We start from the raw sequence: 25,561 nt of genomic DNA on the forward strand, positions 1-25,561 counted from the left end.
TTGAAACCCTAGCCTCCAGAATGTCAGAACAGGACCTTTAAAAGAAGAAATTAAGTTGAGAGCCCCCAAGTTCAAACTCCAGTACCACAAAAAATAAAGAGATGGTTGAGTTGAAATGGGGTCATGTAGGTGGAACCTAATCCAATCTAACTGATGTCCTACAAGAAGAGGTTAGAGCACGAGTATGTACACACACAAACACAGCCATGTGAAGACACAAAGAAGACAGCCAGCCATCTAAGCCAAGGAGTGAGGAGTTGGTTTTCCTCAGGGGAAACCAACTCTGTCAGCACTTGATCTTGGACTTCCAGCCTCCAGAACTATGAGAGAGTAAATGTCTGCTGTTCAAGTTACCCTTTACCCTGACTGTTATACCTTGTTATGTCAAACCTAGAAGACTCATATGGATTTTGGTACTAAGAATTGATATGCTGCTGAAACAAATCTTTGAATATATGGACATAGCTTTTGAACTGAGCAATGACAGATGATGGGAGAAATTTTAGGTGCTTTATAAAAAAAAAAACAAACTAGTGTCCTAGAGATTATTGGTAGAGATCAGGATGTTAAAATTCTGGTGAGGCCTCAGATGGAAATGAGGGATAATGTTTTGGAAACTGCAGGAAGGTGTGTTAGACCTTAAAGAGGAAAGATTTGTTTGACTCGTGGTTTCAGAGGTCTCCACCCATGGTCAGCTTGCTCCATTGTTTCTGAGCCTAAGGTGAGGCAGGGGGCATGTAGAAGAGCAAAGTTGTCTACCTCATGGTGGACATGAATCTAAGAGAAAGAGGAAGGGGCAGGGGACAAGATCTGTCTTTCCAGGGCACACTCCCAGTGACCTCCTTCCTCCAGTGAGTCTCCACCTCCTACTTTTTAACCACATCCCAATAATGTCATCATATCACAAATCCATTGAGGGATTAATCCATTGATGTGGTCAGAACCCTCAAGATCCAGTCACTTCCCAAAGTTCATCACTTAGCAACCAAGCCTCCAGTATATGGACCTGTGGTGGGACATTGCTTGTCACAAAATGGCAAAGAATGTGGTCATATGAAAAGTAGAACCTTTTGGTGATGAGCTGGGATATTTAACTGATGAGATTTCTAAATCAAGTGTTGTGGCCTGATTTCTCCTTGCTGTGAGGAAAGAGATATATTGAAGAGGGAGTTTTTTTGGTTTTTTTTTAAGGGACCCAGAGCTTGAAGATTTGGGAAATTCTTAGCCTATCCTTATTGCAAAAATGAGAAAATATGTGCTGGAGAGAATACCAAGGGTATGGATGGAGTCATTCCATAAGTCAACTGCCCACAGAGTTAGTAAGCCACCTCAGCAGAAGCCAAGGATAGAGATGGAGTTAAGCAAGCTGGGACTGAGGGACAGGACAGAATGAAGGAAGGCTGTCAGGCTTACGGGGTTCTACAAGGCAGTAGGGCTTTCTGACTGTAAACATGCATTATCCTTCAAGGAAAAGGAAAAAGTGTACCTGAAGGTGCTTCAGAGTTCAGCAGGGGTACAACTTCCTCCAAAGCTTGGGGGACCAGGGATGAGGCTGCCTGCTTAAGGTGAGAAGGCGGGGCCACCTCCCCTATTTCAGTGGGCCAGGTGGCCATCCCCCAAGGCCTCAGGAGCAGAGCTGCCATCCAGGGCCACAGGGATGGGACTGCCACTCTAGTGGTCCTGCCCTGGAGTGGCCATCAAAGAAGAATGGATTTGCCCTATTAGGTTTTGAACTTGCTTTGGGCCCTTCATCTCTTACTTCTTTCCATTTTCTCCCTTCTGAAATGAGAATGTTTGTCCTATACCTGGCCCATGATGTATTTTGGAAGCACAAAACTTGTCTAGATTCACAAGTTTATGGCTGGAGAGGAATTTTGCCTGAGGATGAATAATCATACCTTGAAGTACTCATCAATGAGAAAATCTAAGTCTTGTCTATCTGTTGCATCCAAGTCTAGGAATTATGAGTGACTTTTGGTCCTCTCCCTGGATATAACTCCTCCAGGGATAGTGACTTTGGATAACAGAAGAGCTTAACTACTCACCATTGATTTAGATGAGAATTGAGAGTTGATGCTGGAATGAGTTAAGACTTGGGGGCTGTTAGCTGGGTACCTGTGGCTCATGCCTGTAACCCTAGCTACTTGGGAGGCTGAGATTGGGAGGATTGCAGTTCAAGGCCAGACCAGGCAAACAGTTTGTGAAATCCTATCTCTAAAATAACCGGAGCAAAATAGACTGGAGTTGTGACTCAAGTGGTAGAGCGCCTGCTTTGTAATTACAAAGCCTTGAGTTCAAACCCCAGTTCCTCCCCCCGCAAAAAATTGGGGGGGCTGTTGAGATGGGGTGACTGTATTTTACATATGACTAATTGTTTTGCCCCAGAATTCATATGCTGAATCCCTAACCCCCAGTACCTCAAAATGTGGCTACAGTTTGAGATAGGCCTTTAAAGAGGTAATTAATTTGGAAGAAGGCTGTTAGAGTGGTCCCTAATTCAACCTGATGGATGTCCTACAAGAAGAAATTAAGAAACAGCCATGCACATGATGGTAAAAGGGGGATGATTTGGGGGAGGGACACCAGCGGGAGTTGGGACGGGGGATGTAAAGGGGGACAGGGGAGTGAGTATGATAAAAATACATTATATATATGTTGGAAAATAGCACAATGAAACCTACTAAAAACTGTTTAGAAGGAGTGGGGAGGAGGGTTAAGAAAGAGTAATATAGAGAGGGTGATTTTGATCAAAGTACATTATGTGTATGTATGTAAATATCACAATGAAAACCCTTTGAACAATTCATTAATGCTAATAAACAAGAAAAAGAAAAAAGAAACAGATATGACCATGACCATGTGAAAACACAAAAAAGAAGATGGCCGTCTACAAGCTAAGGAGGGGGCGGCCACCGAGAAACCAAACCTGCCAATACCTTGATCTTGAACTTCTAGCTTCCAGAACTGTGAGAAAATAAATATCTGTGTTTAAGCCACTTTGTCTGAAGTATTTTGTTATGGCAGCTCTAGAAAATGGATACACTACCCGTGGGGTCCTCCTGGGTCCCCAGTGAACATGGCACTTCTGCTTAAATGTCTCAAGGCTGTATGAAGCAACGTGAGATCATGTGGATACTCCATTTTTAGCAAGCACTTGCTCAAACTGCCACTGTTCCAACCTGTAGTCTTTCTGGGTTCCTAGAATCTCAAAACTTGCTTATATTGAGAGAATTCTCTGTTATGAGAGTTTAGTGGAAGGTAAATGACCTTTCATTATTGAAGCCTAGAGAAAGAGCCAGATACTTTCCAGGCCTCTTGAAGCAGGAGCCTGGATGCCTGAGCTCAAATGTCTGTTTTTAGCAATAAACAGCATCTTCTCATAGTCCCTTTCCCACACATACATGTTAAATAATGCCAATATCTAATATATATATATACATATATATGTGTGTGTATATATATATATATATATATACCCACTCAGTAAGGCAATCCAAGTCTCATCCAGAAACCATAAGTGATTTGTAGTCCTTTCACTCAGTATGGATGTAGCTTCACAAGGGACAGTGACTTTGGCTAAAAGAAAAGCTTAGCGCCCTAAAATTCCCCCAAAGTATAATTGTGTAGTTTGGGTTGTAATGCAGGAAACAGTAGGTAACCAAACATGGTTATCTGCAAAACCATGGAAAGGACTGAAAGAGAAGAAGCCAGGGTCTTGTGGCTAGACCTCAAAGTCAGGCTATAGCAGTGATCCAACTGTGTGTCAAAAAGCTAAAGAAAACCACTGCCAAGGTCACAGCTTCTTTGAGCCTCCCAGCCCTTGCAACCCAGGGAGTAGGGGAATAAATGTTGTAGAAGTGGCTTATAAGTGAAACTAGACAATGTCTAGCATTGTAAAAATAGAAGAACATTTTTGTAATAAAATGTTATTTAGAGGACAGGAAGTGTAGCTTAATGGTAGGGTGCTTGCTTAGCATGCATGAGGTCCTGGGTTTGATCCCCAGCAACCCCAATACACACAACACACACACACACACACACACATACACTCCTATTTGGAGATATTTACCTCTGGCATGATGGTACCTTTGTACTAGGAGAAACAGTTTTGAATAAACCTGCTTCAGTTCTCTGGAAATTGGTCAAACTCATACCTCATACATTAAAAAATATTTATGAAAAGTACTGAAGTTTAAGTTTTAAAGAGCAAGAATCTGTGATGGTCTTTCCTCAAGTAGCTGCCATAACCTCCTGGCACTATAGTTAGGGGTATAGTTTGGATTAAATGTTCCCCAAAGGCCTACATGCTAAAGGCTTGGTTGTCAGCCTGAGGTGCTACTGGGAGGTGATGGGACATTTAGGATGTGGGAGGAAGTTAGGTTATTGGGGACATACCCTTGCAGGAGGTATTTGGCACCAGGCCCCTCCTCTGCCTCTATTTTTTGTTTCCTGGCTGCCAAGAGATGAGCAGCTTTGTTCTGCACACATTCCCTACTATGATGTACTCTCAACAAGTCCCCAAAACAACAGAGCCAACCAACCATAGACTGAAGCCTCAAACCATGGCCAAAATAAACCTTTCCTCCTTTTAAGTTTATTTTCTCAGGTATTCAGTCAAATTGATAACAAACTGACTAACCTAGAGGGAGACCATACAAATTCAAATGTTTGATTCCACTGCCAAAGGGATCACATTTGAGTTGAAGTGTGAAGTGCCAGTGAAAAGATTTCAGTGCAAGTGAAAAGAGTGCTAGTGGCTCTGTTGACCTGAAGTTCAGGCATATTTGGAGCAATAAGCAGATTAGAGGAATAGCTAAGGAATTAGTGTGGTATTTCAGTGAGTGATCACCAACAGGAGACTTGATAAGCTCATCCCAGTGAGCTTGCAGTGCTTCTGTACATATATGACAAAGACCAGAGAGGTTCCAACCACCCACACCCCAGCCAACAGCAGGTGCATGCATTTGCAATGGTGGTATAAGAAGACCCAACAGGATGGAAGGGTTAAGGTAGACTTGAAGATCATCCAAGGTTATACCCTACTCATACATAGATCCATCAGCAGAAAGTGGAAGCCTGATTGGCTCTCAACATAATCTGACCATGAAGACCCAGATGCAAAATGTGGGAAGTCAGATTTCTTGGTCTGTTTGTTGTGTTTCAACATGCTTGAGACTGGGTAATGTATAACCCAGAGAACTCCAAGATGAAGATATCAAGAGGCCCAGTGTCTAGTGAGGTCTCTGCTTCCAATATGGTGCCTTATTTTGGTGTCCTCCAGAGAAGATGTATACTGCGTCCTAACATTGAAGAAGGGATAGAAGGGCTAAAAAGCATTCTACCTGGTTCTTTCCAGCTCTTTTATAAGGTCATTAATCCCATCCATGAGGGTAGAGCTCTTATGGCCAGATCACCTCCTACAGGCTCCACCTCTTAATGCATGAGGGATTAACTTTCAACATGAATCTAGTCTACCTGTTTCAGCTAAGGAGGGGAAAAAAAGTCAAGAAGTGCTTGTGAAATCAGAGAGAACACTAAGGATAAATGCCAAAAAAGATGTACCCCTAGGATATCATATTCAAACTGCAGGAAACCAAAGACAAAGAGAAAATCTTGAAACAAGCCATAGAGGGAAAATACCTGCTATGTAGAGGAACAGGGATGAAAATTACATCAGACTTTTCTTTAGAAACCATGCAAACAAGATGGAAGGGTGAAATATTTAAAGAATTCAAAAGAGCAGAAACAAAACACCAATCTAGAAGTTTGTTCTCAGTGAAATTATCCTTCAAAAGTGAAAGATAAGTAAAAATGTTATCAGATAAACAAAAAATTAGGAAATTTATCTCCAGTAGGCCTTGCAAGAAACATTAGAAGTTATTGAGAGTGGGGCTGGGGATGTAGCTCAGTGATAAAGTGCTTGCCTAGCATGTGAAGGCCCTAGACTCAATTCTCAGGACCACACACACATGCACACATGCACACACACGCACACAGTCGGACAGGGGAAAGTGACACAGTTCTGAAAGTTGGATTTACTTGAAGAAAAGGGAAGCATTATAAGAGGAATAAATAAAGGTAAAATTCTTTTCTTCCTACTGTGTTTAAATTGCTTAAAATAATAATAACAATAGTATTTGGTGATTATAGCTCCTAGATAAGTGAAATGAATGAGAACAATGTTATAAGAATCAGGAGTGAGAAGCAGGGATTACTTTATATACAGTACTTGCCCTACCTCTGAAGTGGTAGATTGCTATTTAAAAATAGACTTGAGTTAGTTGCACATGAATATTGAAAACCTTAGGGCTAACCTTTGTGTGTGTGTTTGTGTGTGTGTGTGTGTGTGTGTGTTACTGGGTTTTGAACTCAGTCTTGTGCTTGCTAGGGGCTCTACCACTTGAGCCCTTTTTTGTGATGGGTTTGTTTTGAAATAGGGTCTCATGAACTATTTTCCCGGGCTGGCTTTGAACCATGATCCTCCTGATCTCTGCCTCCCACATAGCTAGGATTATAGGCATGATCCATCAGTGCCCAGCTTAACACATTTTTTTAAAAGCACAGTTGATATACTAAGAGTAGAGACATTGGAATCATATAAAATGCTCAGTTAAAAGCAGAGAAAGCAGAAAGAGAGTGAAAGACAAAAAATGAAAAACCAGGGCAATGAGTAGAAAACAGTTAAAAATGTGATAGGTGTTCATCTATCTTTATCAATAATGACTTTAAATGTGAATGGCTTACATATACCAGTTAAAAGAAAGAAACCCAACTATATCTTATCTACAAGTAACCCACCTTAAATATAAAGATACAAATAGATTCAAAGTAAAGTGATGTACCTCACATCCATCAGGAAACTATTGTTTTAAAACCAAACAAACATGGGTAGAGGTGTGGCTCAAATGATAGAGTGCTTGCTTAAAGAAAGCACAAGGACCTGAGTTTAAACTTGAGTCCCACAAAACAAACAAACAAATATAATATGTGTCAGTGAGGGGGGAGGTGGTGGAGAAGTTGAAATCCTTTGACATTGCTGGTGGGAATATTAAACTGAGCGGCCACCCTGGAAAATAATTTGGCAATTCCTCAAAAAATTAAATAATAGAGTTACCATATGACACAGCAATTCCATTTCTAGGTTATATACCCAAAAGAATTAAAAGCAAGATTCAAACAGATCCTTGTACACCAATGTCCATCCACAGATGAATAAATAAATGTGGCACTGCATACAATTGAATACTATTCAGCCATTAAAAGTAGTGAAACTGACACATGCTACAGTATGAGTGAATATATTTTGCTAAATGAAATAATATAGACACAAAACCACAAATATTATAGGATTCTATTTATAGGTGGACGTAGACTAGGGAAATTAGAAAGTAGAATAGAGGTGATCAGGGGCTGGAGGGAGGAGGGAACAGAGTCACTGTTCATGGGTATAGAGTTTCTTTTCAAGATGGATGCCAAGGTCTGGAAATTGTGAAGGTAGTTAAGGCAACTGAATTTTTTAATTATCATATTATTATCATTCTGGAGGTACAATGTGACATTTACAAAAGTTCTAACTATATCATAGTTGAATTCACCCCCAAGGCAACTGAATTATACACTTAAAAATGGTTAAGATGGCAAATTTTGTTATGTATATTTTACTACACATAGAAAAGTGGGAGAGAAAAAGAAAAGCAATATAAAAGTACCATGCTAACAAGAATCAAAAGAGAGCAAGGCTAGCTATATTAATCGCAGACAAAGAAACTTTAGAACAAGGAGAAACTTCAGGAGTAAAGAAGACCATTATATAATGATAAGGGAGTGAATTCTCTAATATGATATAACAACCCTTGATATGTAAGCATCTAGCAATAGAGTACTAAACTATGTGAGGCAAAAACTGATAGAAGTGCAGGGAAAAAAATGAATCAGCTATCATGGTTGGAGACTTTGACACCCTTCTAACTGTAATGCAAAGTAATGGACAAGTCCAGTAGGCCCCAAACAGTTAGGATATTGTATTAGTCATGGTTCTCCAGAGAGACAGAATCAATAGGGTGTGTGTGTGTGTGTGTGTGTGTGTGTGTTTATATTATAATATGGAGAGAGAGAGAGAGAGAGAGAGAGAGAGAGAGAGAGAGAGAGAGAGAGAGAGATTGATTTTAAGGGACTGGGGAGACTCAGGCCTTCAACTGAGTGGGTGAAGCCCACCCATTTGTCCAAGTCCACAGATTTAAATGTTAATTTTATCAAAGCACCCTTGCAAAGAACACCCAGAATAATATTTGACCACATTTTTGGGCACTGTGACAAACAAGTTAACATATAAAATTAATCACCACTAACCTAGTTTGATCGACTACCACTGTCAACCAACTGAATCTAATTAACATCTTATAAAACACTTTATCTAACAACAGCAGAATACAAGTTCATACAGAATGATCATCAGGACATACATTTTGGAGGCACCTTCACAATTTAAAACAATGGGAACCACACATAATATGTTCTCACACCACCATGGAATTAAATGTTGGAATGAAAACTATTAAAGTTCCAAAAGAAAAGCTAGAAAATGCTCATGATTTTATGGATGTATCAAAGTCTTTCTTTTATGATTAGTATCTTTTTGTCCTCTGAGAAATCATCAGTTCTCCTAAGGTCATGTAAACATTCTCCTACTGATTCTTGTAGAAGCTTTGAGTTTTAGCTTTCACATTTCAGTCTGTGAGTGCAATAGTTTGAATATGTCCCTAAATTTCATGTGTTAGAAACTTAATCCCCAAATTCTTCTGCGGATGATATTTGGAAGGGACATAATTAGGGATAGATGAGGTTGTGAGGATAGGCCCTCATGACTCAGTGCCTTCCTTCCTTCCCTCCTTCCTTTCACCTTTTTTTTTCCTTTCAATGCTTGGGATGGAGTTCAGAGCTTCCCACTTGCTAGACAAGAGCTCTACCACTGAGTTTAACCTCCAGCCCTGAGGGAACAAGTTTCTTTATAAGAAAAGGAAGAGGTTGGGGATATGTTCAAGTGCAGAGGCCTGCCTGGCAAGTGCGAGGACTTGAGTTCAAATCCCATTACTGCCAAAGAAGGAGGAGGAGGAGGAATAAATGGAGGAGGAGGAGGAGGAGGAGGAGGAGGAGGAGGAGAAGCAGAAGAGACCTGAGTTAGCATGCTACTCTGTCTTGCCACATAGTGCCTTCCACCATGTTATGATGCAGGCCCTTATCAGATGCAGGTTCCAGAACCATGAGCCAAACAAACATCTATTTCTCATAAATTACCTGGTTTATGATACTCAGTTATAGTAACAGAAAATGAATTATGACAGTGACCCATCTCAAATTTATGTATGGTGTGAGGTAGGGGGAAAACAGTCATCTCTCCCATATGGATGCCCAATTGTTCCGGCAGAACTTATGGAAATTACTTTCCTTTCTGCTATTCAATTGCATGGGTGCCATTGTCAAAAGTCATTTGGCCATACATGTCAAAACCATACTATTTTGATTACTGAGGTTTTGTAGTGAATCTGGAAATCAGGTAATATTGATTTCCAGTTTGTTCTTCAAGACCATGTCATCTACTCTGTATTTTGTTTTTGTGGTACTTGGACTTGAACTCAGGGCTTCATAATTGCTAGGCAGGTGCTCTATTGCTTGAGCCACACCTCTAGTTCCATCTACTCTGTATCTTTTGCATTCCTACTTAAAGTCAGCTTGCCAATTACTACAGTATTCTGCTGATAAAATAAGTTTTATTTGTTGGGTTTTAGTACAGACAGCATAGGGCTCAGACAAGACAGCTGCATTTTCCTTTCACAACTGGGGTAAGGTGCTATCGATTTTATTTTTTATTTATTTATTTTTTTTCAGGACACAAAGTAGGATTTATTAGATAAAGAAAAGACTACAGCTAGAGCAGTGCAGCAGAGCCCGGAAACTGGTGACTCCCTGCTCAGGTGAAGGATGGGGCTTTTTATGAATGCTTTCACTCTGGGTTAGGGTAAGGGTTAGGTGGGTTCTTTCCATTGGCCGTGGATTTGCAGGAGTGGGATCTCTTCGATGATCTGGTCTGTTTGCCCCTTATGGGGAAAAACAACCTTGAGAGCATTCTGTTTATCAGCCCCATGGCAGATTTATGAGACCATGTAACTCCTTCTCAGGGTGCAGGGCTCAGAGTGTTCTCCATGGGGGATGGGATTCTCACTCATCTGCCCTTTAGCTACCCAGATCCAACGCCTTGAACCTTGATCCTCTTGATCTCAAGCCTCCCAAGTAGCTTATTTAAAATTTTTTTGTTTTGTTTTCTTGGCAGCACTGGGGTTTGAACTCAGGGACTCACACTTGCTAGACAAGTACCCTTACCACTTCACCAGCCCTTTTTTGTGATGGGTTTTTTGAGATAGTGTTTCTTGAACTATTTGCCTGGAACTGGCTTTGAACTGCAATCTTCCTGATCTCTGCCTCCTGAGTAGCTAGGATTACAGGTGTGAGTCACTGGTGCCAACTTAATTTTTTTTAAGTCAGTATTTCTTCCTTGTTAGGCAGGTGCTCTACCAGTTGAGCCCCTCCGCCAGCCTTGTACTTCTGCCTTGTTGAGGAGAAGAGAGTATGTCTGCTGGGCTCTATCAGGACAATGGATGCTTTCCTCAAATCTTTGATCCTCAGTTTTCTGTCTGCAAGTTCTCCTGTTGTGTTTACTCATGTGTCCTCTCAGGACCCACGAGGGACCAGGTGAAGCCTGGGAGGAAGGCTCTGCATCCTGGGCAGGTGATGGAGTGAGGCAGGGCAGTTCTCGTGGAATGGCAGCAATTTCCAGGGGTTGGGCTGCTCTGCTCAGATTTGTTGGGTTGGTTACAGGTGTGCAAAGTGGTGCTATTGATTTTAATGAGTGAATGCCAGGGACACTGCTCACCATCTGTATCAGTCAGAATTCTCCAGAGAGAGAGAACCAGTAGTCCACACGTAGAGGGAATGAACTTTATTGTTGAAACTTGGCTCACATGATTATAGAGGCTGACAAATCCTAGGATCTGTAGGGGAAGTCAGCAGCCTAGAGGCTAGGGAAGCTGATAGCGTTTCCAGTCACTGTAGGAGCAGTACTGTTTCGGTTCAAATCTAAAGCCAAGAAAAAGTCCATGTTCTAGCTTAAAGGCCTGAAATGGAAGTCGGTTCTTCTTGCTCAAGGTAATGCCAGCCTTTCTGTTTCACTTGGCACTTTAGACTGACAGATGAGGCCCCTCTTCATTTAGGGTAGGACAGTGCTATTGTCTGTGGGGTTTTTTTTGGGAGTACTAGGGTTTGAACTCAGGGCCTTATGCTTGCTAGGCAGGTGCTCTAGCCCTTGAGCTACTCCACCAGCCCAGTGCTATTGCCTGAATGTCTGTGTCCCCTAAACTCATATGTTGAAATCTTCTCCCCCAGGGTGATGGTGTTAGAGGTGGGAACCATGGGGCAGGAGGCTCATGAATGGAATTAGTGCCCTTATAAGGTTTGAGGGAGCTTGTTGCATTTTGCCATGTGAGGACACATAGAATAGAAAGTGCCACCTGCAAGGAACAGCCCCTGTCACCAGAAACCCGGTCTGCCAGCTCCTTGATTTTGGACTTCAGTCTCCTGGATTATAAGAAATAAAATAGTCTGTGGTATTTTGTTATAGAGCCCAAATGGATAAGATGGCCAGTCTTCAAGTTCAAATGCTAATCTTATCCAGAAACAAAATCACAGGCTCACCCAGTATAGGTGCCTGGGCACCTCACAGCCAGTGAAGTTGACACATAAAATTAATCATCACCCCATCCTACAAAACCCAGAACAGCCTTTAACAATAAGAATTATCCAGTCCAAATATCAGGAGTGCTGAGACTGAGAAACCCTGACACAGAGGAGTGCAATTTATCTTGATCCAAAGTTATATCAAGAATAAATTCCTATGAAGGGGCTTTTGCATACTTTTATTTTCTTGTGGTGCTGAGAATCGAACCCCAGGTTTTGTGCATGCTAGGCAAGCACACTACCACTGAGCTATATCCCCAGCCTCTATGTGCAATGCATTTTAATAGATGTTGCCAAATTGTCACCCTGAAAGATTACACCTAGGAGCTGACACATTACGGCATAGAAGAGAGTGTATGCTTTCTCACGGCCTCCCCAGTACTAGAATTGTGAGGTGTTTTTATTTTTTTTGTGTGTGTGTGTGTGGTAATGGGGTTTGAACTCAGGGCCTTCACATGGAGCCACTCTACCAGCCCTTTTTTGTAATGGGTCTCACGAACTATTTGCTTGGGTCTGGCTTCAAACCACACTCCTCCTGATCTCTGCCTCCTGAGTAGCTAGGATGACAGGCATGAGCTACTAGTGCCTGGCCATTTTTTTATCAGAGAACTGTGAAACTAAGTCTTTTATCAGTAAATCTAGGGACTCTGTATCCTGCTGGGGTTAGCTGTTTTCTAATTACGTTTTTGATATGATTCATTGGCTGCTGATGTGGTGAAGCTGGTTAATGTTCCTGGGAGCTGTGAGTCATTTATGCATGTTGAGACTCATCATAAGTGGCTTGGCCAGGTCTGCAAATTACTAACATGAGGTGAGTTCCCTTGGGAGAGGCTGAAGACAGAATCCACCCTGGGTTGTCCACTGGGGCTGGGCGAGGACATCCCTTCTCTGGAGCAGGAACTCATAAGAGGAAGGGAGAACCAGGTTCCAGGCACCCTCATAGGGTTACTCTGGACAGGGAGGTCCTCTAAGAGCAGCCTTAAACTAGGCACCATTACCTTCCTTCCCTCTGCACTGCCACAACTCTAACTTCCGTCCCTGGGGACTCTGCTTCTCCCTCTTGGTCCGGCAAACAGGAACATTTTCCTGAAAAGGCAGGTGGGGCTGGGGAGGATGTGGTCAGTTCTAGTTCTGGGGCAGCCTTGCCTGCTATTTGGCCCCACAGTTCCTTTCCTGGAAGCATCCCATAGGTCTATGTCATCAGCTGTAGGGTGGCACCTGCCTGTTCTTCCACCTTTAGGTACCTCCCAGCCAATTCTTGGTGGGCTCTCCCCAGTGCCAGGAACCCACACCAGGGTCACCCGGAAGCCGTGGGGTGCTGGCAAGTGGGCATGGTGACACATTCGTACAGTTTCTCTCAGGCACAGGGAAGAGTGTGGATCCCACTGGTCAAGTCTGTCACATACCATAGTCCAGCCGTTTGTCACTGCTGCCCACAGCAATTACATAACCCAATGACTCAGAAATTTCCTGGTCCATCTGGGACTTGCAGTCACTGTTCCCATTATCCTCCCAAAGGGTCTCCCGAAGGCTCCTCCATCACCCACCCCGGCAGGCCTGTACCTGCCTGCCTCTCATTAGTTCCTGGTCAGGCTTCCTGATCTCCTTTCCTCCAGATCCCTGGAACTTTGCTAAACCCTTCCTGTATCTTGACACTGAGCCCAAGGGCTGGGACCTTTGGAGTTAATTGCCCAGTTTGGCCTGTGAATATTCCCTGCCTTAACTGTGGGCCTCAGCCTGGCCTCTTCAGCAGGTCCCTATGGCCACTTTAAGCCTGTTTGAAAGCCACGCTCATTGAGATGTTTCTTGATCTTTCTCTCAGGCACCACAGTGAACATTCCAGGCATACGTAAGGGATGCAAGCTAGGGAAATACGTGAGCCCTCTCCAGGGTTCCCCTCCACCCCAGCCCACAGGCTACCATGTCCCCACAAGAATGATCTCTGTGTGACTTTCAAAGCCTACACTATAATAGTCTCTACCTGATCTTGCCTGACAGTGCTTCCATCTCTTGAATTCTCCTTCCTCATTACTTTGTCACTTGCTGTTTTGTAAGGGACAAGCATTTCTTTCAGGGTTCCACTGGCAACTTTCCAGCCAGGGCTGGAGGACTGTGTGTATATGGTCCTCCATGCTTGGCATGTCCCAAGGTGAACTAACTTCCTTCCTTCCTTCTTTCCTTCCTTCTGGAAAGTTTCAGACATTTTCTCTTCTTTTGCTCAGCCGTGTGTTCCCATGGTTTATCACATTGATAAATAAGTACCAGATGCATTTACTTTAACTGCTTTGGGTGACTTCATTGTCATGCATTCGTCCATTTCTCCTACTGATGGACATTTAGATTGTCCCTCAACCTTTCTTACTGAAAGAAGGCTGCTGGTCTTGTTTCCTTTCACACATGTAGAAGAGGCTCATTAGGGCTTATACTGGGAGGGGGACATTCTAACTAACATGTGACATCAATGCCACTCACCATGACCTTGCACCAGTTTGTGCCCTACCAGCAGAGGTCCTTTTTACCTGCTTCCTCTCCAGACTGGGCTGTAGTTTGTCTGTAATTTTCACCAATGTGACAGGCATGGAATGCTATTTCTTGATTCCTGAGTATCTCTTTCAGTATTGTTGGGTTTTAATTTGTATTTCTATTTGTCTGGTTGCCAGAGTGGACAAGCATCATTTCATGTTTTTGTTGGCCTCTGTGAATTGCTTGCTCCAACTTTATAACCACTTTTCTCTTGAACTCAATGTCTCTTTTTTTAAAGCTGCATTAAAATTTTATTAGTATAAATTATTTGTACAAAGGTATTTCCATGTGATGTTTCCATATATGTATGTCATAACACTTTGATGAAATTCACCCCTCTGTTACTCTATCTTAGCTCTCCGCTCCCCCCCAATTTTTAAAGTTTTTAGTGGGTTTCATTATGCTATTTTCATACACATTATAATGTACTTCAATCATATTCACTCCATCACCCTCTCCCTTCCCCCGACCCCTCCAACTGGTTTCCCCCAGCAGTCCCTCTTTTACAATCATGTTGTGTTATTTTTTTAGGTCTAGATAACACAGATGGGCAAAAGTATGTATGTTTTTCTAAACTTGGCTTAGCTCTCTCAACATGATGATCTCCAGTTCCATCCATTTTCCTGCAAACAACAAAATCTCATTCTTCTTTATGGCTGAATAATACTTCATTGTGTATAGGTACCACATTTTCTTTATCCATTCATTGATTGTTGATAACTCAATTAAATTGTTCGATTTGTAGGAATTCTTTATATAATTTTTTCACTTACAAAAATTATATTGTTCATTTATTTATTCATGGGCTTTATTTTTAGAGGAGCTTTGAGTGTGCAGAAAATACAAGTGGTAACTACAGAAAGTTGGCATATACACCTTGGCATATATCCCAGTAACAAATTCCCCACTGAAAACATTCCTCACCAGAACAGTATAGTATAGGTGGGGAGTACTGACACATCATTACCACTTAAAGTCCATGGTTCACATAATGATTCATTCTTGGCGTTGTACACTCTGTGGGTTGGACAAATGTATAATGGTGTTGTGTCCATCATTGCAGTGGTATCCAGAGTAGCTTCACTGTGCCAGAAATCCTCCCTCCCCTCAGTCCCTGGCAACCACAGATCTTTTTACTGTTCCCATAATTTTGTCTTTTTCATAATGTCATATAGAGTTGGAATCATATAGTGCGTCGTCTTTTCACGTTGGATTTTTTTCACTTAGTCATATGTATTTAAGATTCTTCCATAACGTTCTGTGGTTTGGGAGTGCAGCTCTTTTTAGCACTTATGTACCATTTGCTTAGCCACTCTCTACTGAAGGACATCTAGGCTTTTCAAAATTTTTACATTTTGTTTTTTTGGTGGTATTGGGGTTTGAACTCAGGTCCTCACACTTGCTACGTAGGTGCTCTACCCCTTGAGCCACTCTGCCAGCACTTTCCTTCACTTTTGAAGGATAATTTTGCTGCATCTAGAGTACCAGATTGGTGGTTTATTTATCTCAATACTTTAAGTATTTCATTCCATTCTGTATTTGTTTGTACGGTTTGTGAGGAACAGTTGAATGCAATTTTTATCCTTGCTCCTCTATAGGTGTTTTCGTTGTTCTTCTGGCTTTCTTTCTTTCTTTTTTTTGGTGGCACTGGGGTTTGAAATTAGGCCTCAGCCTTGCTAGGCAGGAGCTCCACCACTTGAGTCACTCTGCCAGTCTCCCAGCTTCTTTCAAGATTTTTTTTTTTTTTTTTTGTGGTACTGGGGCTTGAACTCAAGGGCCTACACCTTGAGCCACTCCACCAGCCCTTTTTTGTGAAAGGTTTCTTCGAGATAGGCTCTCACAAACTACTTCTTCAGGTTAGCTGTGAACCTTGATCCTCCTGATCTCTGCTTCCGTGGTAGTTAGGATTACAGGCATGGGCCACTGTGCCTCCCTTCAAGATTCTTTATATTTGGTTTTCTGCAGTTTGAATATGGTATGTCTAGGTATAGTTTTCATGTTTTTTGCCTTTTTTCTCTTTAACATAATCTACTTGGTGTTCTTGCATTAATTTTTGGAAATTCTTAGTCATTATTGCTTTGAATATTGTCTTTTCTTTCTCTCCTAGTATTCCCATTATGCATGTTTCACACCTTTAACAATTGTCCCATAGTCCCTGTTTTTTTTTTTTTTTTCTTTTTCAGTCCTTTTTTTCCTTTGTTCTTCAATGTCTGGAAGTTTCTATTGACATATCTCAAGTCAGAGATTGTTTTCTTTAGTCCTCTCCAGTCTGCTAATGAATCATTCATCCATTAGAGGCATTTTTAATGTCTCTCCATCCCTTACTCCTGCTCTGTCCCCCAACGATGGGGACTAAACCTGGGGCCTTGAGCATGGTAGGCAAGCACTCTACCGCTGAGCTACACACCCAGTCCTGCTGAGGAGTTTTTCTTTCTTCCCCCATTTTATTCTAGGAACAAGAAATAATTCTGATTTGTGTGTGTGTGTGTTAGAGGCATGTGAAATAGTGGTTTTCCCTGTGACATTTGCTTGCATGCACATCATGTATGTTGGCCATTTTTTTTAACACAGCCTTTACCCTTCTTTTGTCCTTCCTCTGCATGGTGTTCCTCCTCTTCCCAGAGAGTTCTCCTTCTACTTTCAAGTCTGCTAAAGTGTTTTTGATTTCTAGCATTTACATTTATTTTCTTAGAGTTTTCCATCTCTGTGCTTACACTACCCATCTGTTCTTGCATGTAGTCTACCTTTTTCACTAGAGCCCTTGCCATAGTAAACATATCTTAAATTCCTGGTCTGGTAAGTCCAACATCCCTGGTATATTTGAATCTGATTCTGATGTTTGCTTTGTTTCTTCTGTTTTTTTTTTTTTTTGGCTTTTAGTATTTGTAATTTGTTGTTGAAACCAGACATGATGTACAATGTAAAAGGAGCTCCAGTGCATAAGTCCTTAGTAATGTGGTACTGTATAAGGTGAAGGAGGTGTTGTGTAGTCCTATGGTCAGGTCTTTTAGGAAAACTGTGTTCCTGCTCTTGAACGTCACAAGTGCTTTTCAGTTTCTTCCCCACATTAGATGGGACAGGATGACTAGCTAGAGGTGGGTATTTCTTTTCCCTCTGGGTGGGTTAGGCTGGTGTGGAAAAGTTTCTCCTGAGAGCAGGCCTTGTGAAGAACAGACTGATTTGGTATATTTCAAAATGGCTACTTAACTCCCCCACCCCCCAGCACCATGTGATTTTTCTCTGATATTCAATAGGAGAATCTGGCTGAGCTCCTGGAGGTATAATATGGAGTTCCCTTATAAACTTTACACCCCAGGGCATTAACTCAGACTTGTCCTCATTGAACCTCCAGCAACTGTCAATTATAGCTCAGGTTATCCTACCCAGTGTTTGGCATGGCTCTCGTAGTGGGTTTCTGCTCTGGGAAGTTATGGTCCTCTGTATTGGCTTGTTTCTTCAATTTGGTGGGCAGCAGTTTACCCGGTGACTTCATTTCTCTTTTGTTTTTATTTTTAAGAGATAAAATATGAACATACATATATAAAAAATTTGGGTGTACAGAATACAGCAAGTTGTTTTTCTGACCACCTCATTCTACTAGTGTGTAAAACTGTTACCAACTTCTTGTGAATGCTTCTAGAGACATCCTAGCACAGAGAAACATTTGACTTATTATATATTTGTGTGATGTTGCATTTTTTGTACAGATGGTAGTGTAGTACACACAGTATCCTGTCCTTCACCTTTTAAACCCAATGCATCATTTTGTTCTTTGTAATGTCTGCTTACTATATCCCTGATAGATAATGATGGTATCAACTTGCTATCTTTTTCATTTATGTGTATTGTAGTTACGTGGCTTTTGTTGTACAATTTTAATTTCTTTTTATTATAGTAAACCATATCACACAATAAAGCTTATAGTTTTAACAATTTTTAAGTATGTAATTCATTGACTTTATTTATTTTTATTTTTGGTGGTACTGGGGTTTGAACTCAGGGCTTCACACTTTGAGGAAGGTTCTCTACCACGTGAGCCATTCTGCTAGCCCAATTCAATGACTTTAATTTACAACATTCTGCAACCATTACCACCATTCATCTCTAGAACGTTCTGATTTTACAAAACTGAAACTTTGAATCCATGAAATACTAAATCCCCTTTCCCCCAGACTCTAGCAACCAAAAAACAAAAACTACAATCTAGTAGAGAAAAGATCAATATCTTTGTCTATATCTAAAAACTAAAATCTCAAGTGGCCAGAATAAATTCACAGAGACAGACTGTACTTTTTTTTTTTTTTTGCTTTGTTGAAGTCAAAGATGATTGTGTGCTGCAATGTCCTCATTTGAGGAGAGTTGGGACTTCCCCACTCACTGTCACCCTTTAACCTTGCTTTTCCAAGAGTGTAAAAGCTAGAGAGGGGCTGTGGGTATAGCTTAGTGGTAGAATGCTTGTCTAGCATGTGTGAAGCCCTGGGTTCCATCCCCAGCACTGAAAAACAAAACAAAACAAAACCCTAAAGGTGGATGTTCTATGACTAGAATGTTTGCAAAACTCTTGTTGAAATTTAGTTGCCATTGCAATAGGATTAAAAAGTAAGCCTTTAAGAGGTGATCAGGCCCCGAGAGCTCTGCCCTCATGAATGGGCTTGATACCACTATAGAAGACCCCCTCTTGTTCCCTTTTGTCCTTCAGGCAGGTGATGCCTTTCACCATGTGATGACTCAGCAAGAAGGCTCTGTCCAGCACCTTGATACAGGGCTTTCCAGACTCCAGCTGTCATGCTGGGGTGATCTGAGGTCACACAGAGGTGTCCCAAGATGGGAATCAAGTCCTACCCATGTTTCTGTATGAACACCCTATCTACATCTGTCTGTCTATCTATCTATCTATCTATATCTGAGCACCTGAGGGAGTTTTGTAGGATAAATTTCCAAGTATAGAAATGATGAGTCAAGGGAGATTAGCTGTATTAGTTTTAATGATAAGGCCAAATTGAACCTCCTGACAATGCAAACTCCTCACCCTCAACCAATGTGTAACTTGTCCCTTCTTACCACCCATGGCAAACACTGCATAAGATCATTTTAATTTTGTCACTTAGACATATAATAAATGCTTCCTTACTTTAATTATTAATTATGAAGGAAGTTAATTGTTTTGTAAATGAAGTCTTTGGTTTGAACTTAGCACCTTACTAGGCTTACTTGAGCAACATCCTCAGTCCTTTTTGCTTTAGTTATTTTTCAGGTAGGGTCTCATACTTTTTGTCTGAACCAGCCTGGGCTTTGATCCTCCTTACTTCTGTCTTTCAAGTAGCTGGGACTACAGGTGTGAACCATCACACCCAAGATTGTTTTAAATTTACAGAAATGTTGTAGAGATTAGTATAGAGTTCCCAGATGTCCCTCATCAGCTTCCTCCAACTGGGGATTAAACCCAAGTCCTCATACATGTAGGCCAGTGCTCTGAGCTACATCCCCAGCTCTGCATGACTTTTCAGTGTGGTTGGAAGATATTTTCATTTCTGAACCTGTAGACTAGGTGGCTTAAACAAGAGACATTTACTGCACATAGTTGGTGGTTGTAATTGAGATCAGGGTGCAAGTACGGTCAGGCTCTGATAAGGGCTGCCTTCTACTGTGTCCTTACATGGTGGAGAAAATAAACTGGTATCTCTTCTTCTTAAAGGCATTAGTTTCATGACTTTCAAAGGATCCACCTCTAAATACTATCACATTAGGAGTTAGGGCTTCAATGCACCAATTTCTGGGTAACAAAAAACATTTGCATTCCTAACACTCCTGGTGTAAGAATCCCCACTAACGATAGCCATTTGATTTTTACTTTAGCATTTTCACTCACTACGCAAAAAGATGATCCAGTTCATTCTAGTACACCCTACTATATTCATATGGAAGCTGTGAGTGAAAAGAACCAAACTTACACCGTCTTAAACAAAGGACAGAATTCACTGATTCAGAAACTTAGATGTGGTGTACTGTCCTTACTATTTCCTGGCTATTCTCCTGTGTTCTTGCCATCTGTGGTGTCCATGTCACTGCTGGCAGTATGGGCTGACATGGCTCTTCCTTTGCCCACCTGAACATGCTTCTCCCATCCCTCATTTCAATGCAAGCCACAAGTTGTTTCATTGGATGAACCTGGATCAACTCACTATACCTCCTAGCCAACCACAGGGTTGGCATAATTCCCAGGGTAATATCTGATTGCCCAGGTTGAGGCCACAAGACCAGCCTTAAGAGTAGAAATGGCCTCCATTTAAGTCAGACTACATAGGCTGAATAGAGGAACGGTGCTTCCCCTAATAAAAACTGGTATTATTACAGGAAATGGTATAGGTCTGGCGGTGGTGGCTCACACCTATAATCCTAGCTACTCAGGAGACAGAGATCAGGATTAAGGTTTGAAGCCAGCCCAGACAAATGATTTATGAGACCCTATCTCAAAAAAACCCATCACAAAAAAGGACTGGTGGAGTGGCTCAAGGTGTAGGCCAAGTTCAAGTCCCAGCACGCAAAAAAAAAAAAAAAAAAGTGGGTATAGAGCCAGGGTATGAAAAACAATTCCAGTTGATACCTTTGCTCACCAGCCTTTCCTTCCCTTCTTTCAACCCCTTCAGATGGGACTCTTCTCTATATCCCCCACTCTTACTCCCCTGTATTTCTTTCAAAGCACCTGAGTCTCTTCCCTGTATTCAGTGGTGTATTCAAGAAGGGTTTGTGTGATCTGCCCCAGCTGCACTGACTGTGGAGAATTTGAAAACAATCATGAAACCAAAACATAATCTTTTAATAATCACCAAACACTGGCAGTTTAAATAGTGTCAGTGATTAACACTCCCTTTGGAAAAAAAAAATCAAAATAGTAAATGTTCTCAGCATAGATGGTTTCTTCAAGGAAATAATACTTAGTACTGATTCTGGCCACACACAACTCTTTCACAGGAAGCTGAGGAAATCTGAGTTATGTTTATGGTACTCTGGTCTTGGAGGGGTGTGGGAAGGCCTGGATTTTGTGAACCCTAAAGTCTTCTCACCTTCCTGTGCCTACCCTCTCTTGGGAGACTATTTCCAGGGATGGCTGTTTCTACTCCTATTTCTCAACCGTACCAAGGGAGAACCCTGAGCAATCTCCTGCCTGGCTCCAGAAGGATGGGGGAAAAAAGATGATAGCTGTCTGCTCATTTTCCTGATTCACTGGCCTCATTTCACTGCTACTCCAAAGCCTAGCCAGGTCCCTAGCGGTGCTCCACGTGAGCCATTCTCAAGGTTGGACCCTGGATTCCTTTATGAACCACATAGCTGCATTAGACTAGATTTTTTTTCACATACATCAACTAAAGCAATATTCAGTATTTCATCAGACCTAAGCGCAGGAGCAAAAGTGAGGACACAGCTATCTTCTATTAGGCCTGGTTTCAACACCGCTCGTCTTTTCTCTTGGAGAGGGATTATAGTTATTAAAATATGTAATGTGTTCAGAACACATTAACTTAAAAAACAGCAATATGGAAAGTCATAACCCGCATGGTCCTCAATCATTTTTAAGAGCATAAAGTGGTCCTGCGATTGAGAATTCGGGAACGCGGACACCATGCATTCGTTTGCCTGCACCGCCTCACCTGTGTCACTGGTCAAAAGCGCCACGGTGGGGTTCCCTCGCCTCGCCACGTTTCCCAGCGTGGAGAGTGTGGACAATGTTTTTAATTCATGGGACCGCCAGGCGGCTCTGCCCGGGGTAGCCCCGCGAGAGGGCGATGAGTCACATCCCATCCTACAGAAGCGAAAGCCGCGGCTCAGAGACGCCAAGCGCCTTGCTAGGGTCTCCGGTTGTGCGGACCCGGGCCCAAGGACGTCGGCCGCCGTGACAGAACATCACCGGTCAGAGTAGGGCGCCTAGCAGCCGCCGGCCCCTAGCGCCAGCCTTACATCCGGCGCCAAGTCCGGAAACCTCCCTTCCGGTTCCCAAGACCGCGCTCCGGAAGTGAGTCACTCTGCCAGCACCTAAGATGACCTCCAGCCAATCTACCGCTGCGGTCAATGGCGCTGAAGTGGGTGGGAACACGGAAGTTGCCCGGTTCGGCCATGGCAGCAGCCGGGGGGCGTGGCTTCCGGCGGTCCGCGCCTGTAAAGTCGCCGCGGCGGAGTAGAGCGCAGGCGGAGGCTGACAGGCGCTCCTCCCTGGACACCGGCAAGGCGGGCGGCCTCCAGCTCGCGTGTCTGCGACCCGGACCGTGAGGCTCCAGGTCCGTGCCGGGGCATGGAAGAGGGGAAGATGGATGAGAATGAATGGAGGTACCACGGCGAAGGCAACAAGAGCCTGGTGGTAGCCCACGCGCAGGTGAGCTGTTGATGGGCGGCATGGTTCAGGGCCTCATCCGACAACCCAGGTCTTTAGGAACTCCCAGTTTCTCCCTATCTGGGTCGGCGTCCCCTAGTAACCCCCGATCCCAGTTATTTCCCTTGTATCCCCCAGTATGACCCTCATCCTCCTGGCATCCCAGCCCGGTCTCCCGTCCCTCTCCCAGTGCGTCTTCTCCCCTTTGGTCCCCGGTCCCTGCTAGTTCTCCTTCTCTTCCTTGATTCCCCCTTCCCCCAGTACTCCCCTACACCCGGGGTCGGTTCTGAGCCCTCCCTCCCACGACCTGTTGGTGCCACGCGACCTCACGCGGTACAAGTGCTAGTTTGACTGCCAGGCCGCGGTGGACCAGAGGCGGGGTTGTGACCTGGACAGCACTGGGGCAAGTGTCCGGGATGCTGTCCCTCCCAGCGTGGAGCCAGTTCAGCCTTGTTAGACCACGCAAATCCACGCAAATGCTGTTCTCCCTGCTGTTGCTGTTCATAATAAGTGGGGGCACTGCCCACGCGTTCGCCTCCAGAATGTTTTAGATTCAAATCTTTTGGATTAGGCCAGTACGGTTTACCCTTCATAGTTCAATCAGAATGAGAGTTTCACAAACTGCAGTGACTCCCAAGGAGGTGAATGCAGGAAGAGAAGCATATGGAGTTGCTTGCGGCTCCAGATTGCTCTGATATCTTGCTGTCTGATATAACCTCTCAGGAATGCGGTGGGCTGGGGGAGTAGGAGAGAAGTGTCATGTAGGGAGCAGTTAGAGCTTTGGAGTTAGAGGCACAGGGAGCTGGGACGATTCCCAGTTCTACCACTGCCTGCTGGGGGCTCAGTGCCTGCATTTGGAAAGTGGAGCTAGGAATAGAGTGCACTTTGTGGAATTGCCAGAAAGATCAGTTGAGTATGAGCTGGACAAGCTATGCCTGGCAAGTGATAACTGTCATCCCCTTGCACAGGTGAAGCAAGCAGAACTCAAAAGAGGTGAAGGAACTTGCTCAGGGATTTGTGCAGGTACAGGACTGACCAGGTATGCACTGGTCAGCTACAATGTAAGTTGCAAAAATCAAGTGGCCTCTAGGTGCCTTTGTGCTTTATTATCCATTAGCACAGGAAGAAAATTAGGCAGGTGCTCTGCCACTTGAGCCATGCCCCCAGTCCCGAGCACAGGTGGAAAATTAAAGGACTGAGATCACAGGTTCTACTCATGAGCTTTAGGTAAATAATACTGAATAAGGATAACCTGAGGCTGTCTTTTTCTACTGGGGACTGATGAAAGTAGTGATATATGTCCTACATATATCTAGCAAGTTCTAGATTAGAACAAAAGGACACCCAGGATTGGAAAAAGCTTTGGTGCAGTCATGTCTGTCACTTGAACACCTTCTCCACCATCCCCAAAAGACACATGTCCATCCTCTTTCCTAAGCCAGCATCTCTAGGGCTGCCCAGCTCTTCCCTTGTTGTACAGCTCTGAGATCATTATGATTGTTTCATTTTTCTTTTACCTTTTAAAACTTTCCTTTAGCCATTAGACTGTCCTGGGCCCATGCTATCATCATCATTGTTGTGGTTGTTATTTTGTGGTGCTGGGGCTCAAACATGCCTCCAGCATGCTAGGCAAGTGATCTAGCACTGAGATATACCCTCAGCCCTCATTTTTAAATTGTAAATCCAAATTTGCTTTTCTGTGCTCATTCTTGCTTGATAGTTGTTTTAGCACATCATTTGAAATTGAAGATTATCGCCACAAATAGTCTCATAAGAAAAACATTTCCCACTAAGTTAAGGTTGGATGGTGCTTGCTGCTGATGTAGGTAAACTGAACTGTGCCGAGTGTCAGATAGCCCAAAGAAGACTTTGTGTTTGGCCTGGGCTTTGAGCTGGTATGCCAGCTATGAGCTGCTGGCATGTCTGGTGAGGCTGTGGACTGAGGAGGAGAGAGCAAGCCCTGGAAGGTACAAGGTGAGAGTGTGTATTCGAGTGGGGTAGAGAGAGGGTAGATTAGGGAGAACTGGAGGTTCCCTGTTCTTGTGGGTGCTAGGAATCAGGTCTAGAAGCAGGTGTACCTTTCTCTGCTCATCTCAGACCTGCCTCACCCAGTTCAAGAGAGAGGGAGGTCTTTGCCAAGTCTTTCCAGATAGGGAGAGGGTCATTTTCTCTGAGAGGGCACCAGCCACTCAGAGTTGAAAGGCCCTTATGAAGGCTCCTCTCTGCCCTCTCTTCTCTTCAGTGTGGTAACATGATGCTTGTGCACACAGCCATCTTGAGGCCCATCCCGCAGGAACTGAGAGTCCAGGTGGGGGCACCTGTCTGCACTGTCAGTGGCCAACAGCACTAAAAGGAACATGGTGATGCTCCTGCCACGTGCAAACATGGAATGAGAAAGAAGAGATTGTTTTGTATTGTGCAGGACTTGGGGCCTGAGGACTCAGGAGCTCAGTGTGGGATGCAGGAGGGAGTGGGGTGTGCTCAGGGTGGGCGAGGTGGTGAACAGCCAATCAGCCTACAGAGGAGGTTCAGTAGTGTTCCTGCTGGTGGTGGTGACTTCCCCACAACCCTTACCCTTAGAGGCAACTCCAGATGGTTCCAGTGTTACCTATGTCTCTTGGTTTGGGGCAGCTGTGCAGTGTGTCCCTTTCCCAGGTGCAGAACCTTAAATGTCCTCTGCGCAGCTGGTACGGAGCCTCTGATATGCTTGTTGGGCTATCAGCAGCCTGGGCCCTGTCTCCCATGGTTGTCTGGAGCATGGATCCTGAGGGTCAGGGACATGTTACATCTGGTTACATGCTTTTCTTGGTGCAGCCTGAGGGCATAGCACTTGTGCTAGCAGTCACATCATAGGTCAGTGAAGCCTGTTCAGCCACTGCAGCTGGA

At 43.4% G+C, this 25,561-nt stretch overlaps 1 protein-coding gene and 1 long non-coding RNA gene across 5 annotated transcripts in view; one reads left to right on the top strand and one right to left on the bottom strand.

The window, feature by feature from the left end:
- LOC141415538 (uncharacterized) overlaps positions 1–22,286 on the bottom strand; it is a 38,993-nt gene extending 16,707 nt beyond the window's left edge. The window contains exon 1 of the long non-coding RNA XR_012440508.1: positions 21,960–22,286. This is a non-coding gene — a long non-coding RNA (uncharacterized lncRNA). The remainder of the gene's footprint in view (positions 1–21,959) is intronic.
- A 158-nt stretch (positions 22,287–22,444) lies between these two features.
- The window catches only part of Ippk (inositol-pentakisphosphate 2-kinase), a 63,740-nt gene continuing 60,623 nt past the window's right edge, over positions 22,445–25,561 (top strand). For 3 of the 4 annotated variants that reach the window (XR_012440506.1, XR_012440507.1, XM_020158526.2), the window contains exon 1: positions 22,446–22,678. Coding sequence is in view for 2 of the 4 variants with exons in the window: in XM_020158526.2 (XP_020014115.1) it covers positions 22,598–22,678 (81 nt within the window). In the remaining 2 variants the exon portion in view is untranslated. Of the gene's footprint in view, positions 22,679–25,561 lie in introns of all 4 variants that reach the window. The other variant, XM_074052350.1, reaches the window with a different exon arrangement.

Source organism: Castor canadensis, chromosome 13 (genome assembly GCF_047511655.1).
Source record: "Castor canadensis chromosome 13, mCasCan1.hap1v2, whole genome shotgun sequence".
Taxonomy (NCBI): domain Eukaryota; kingdom Metazoa; phylum Chordata; class Mammalia; order Rodentia; family Castoridae; genus Castor; species Castor canadensis.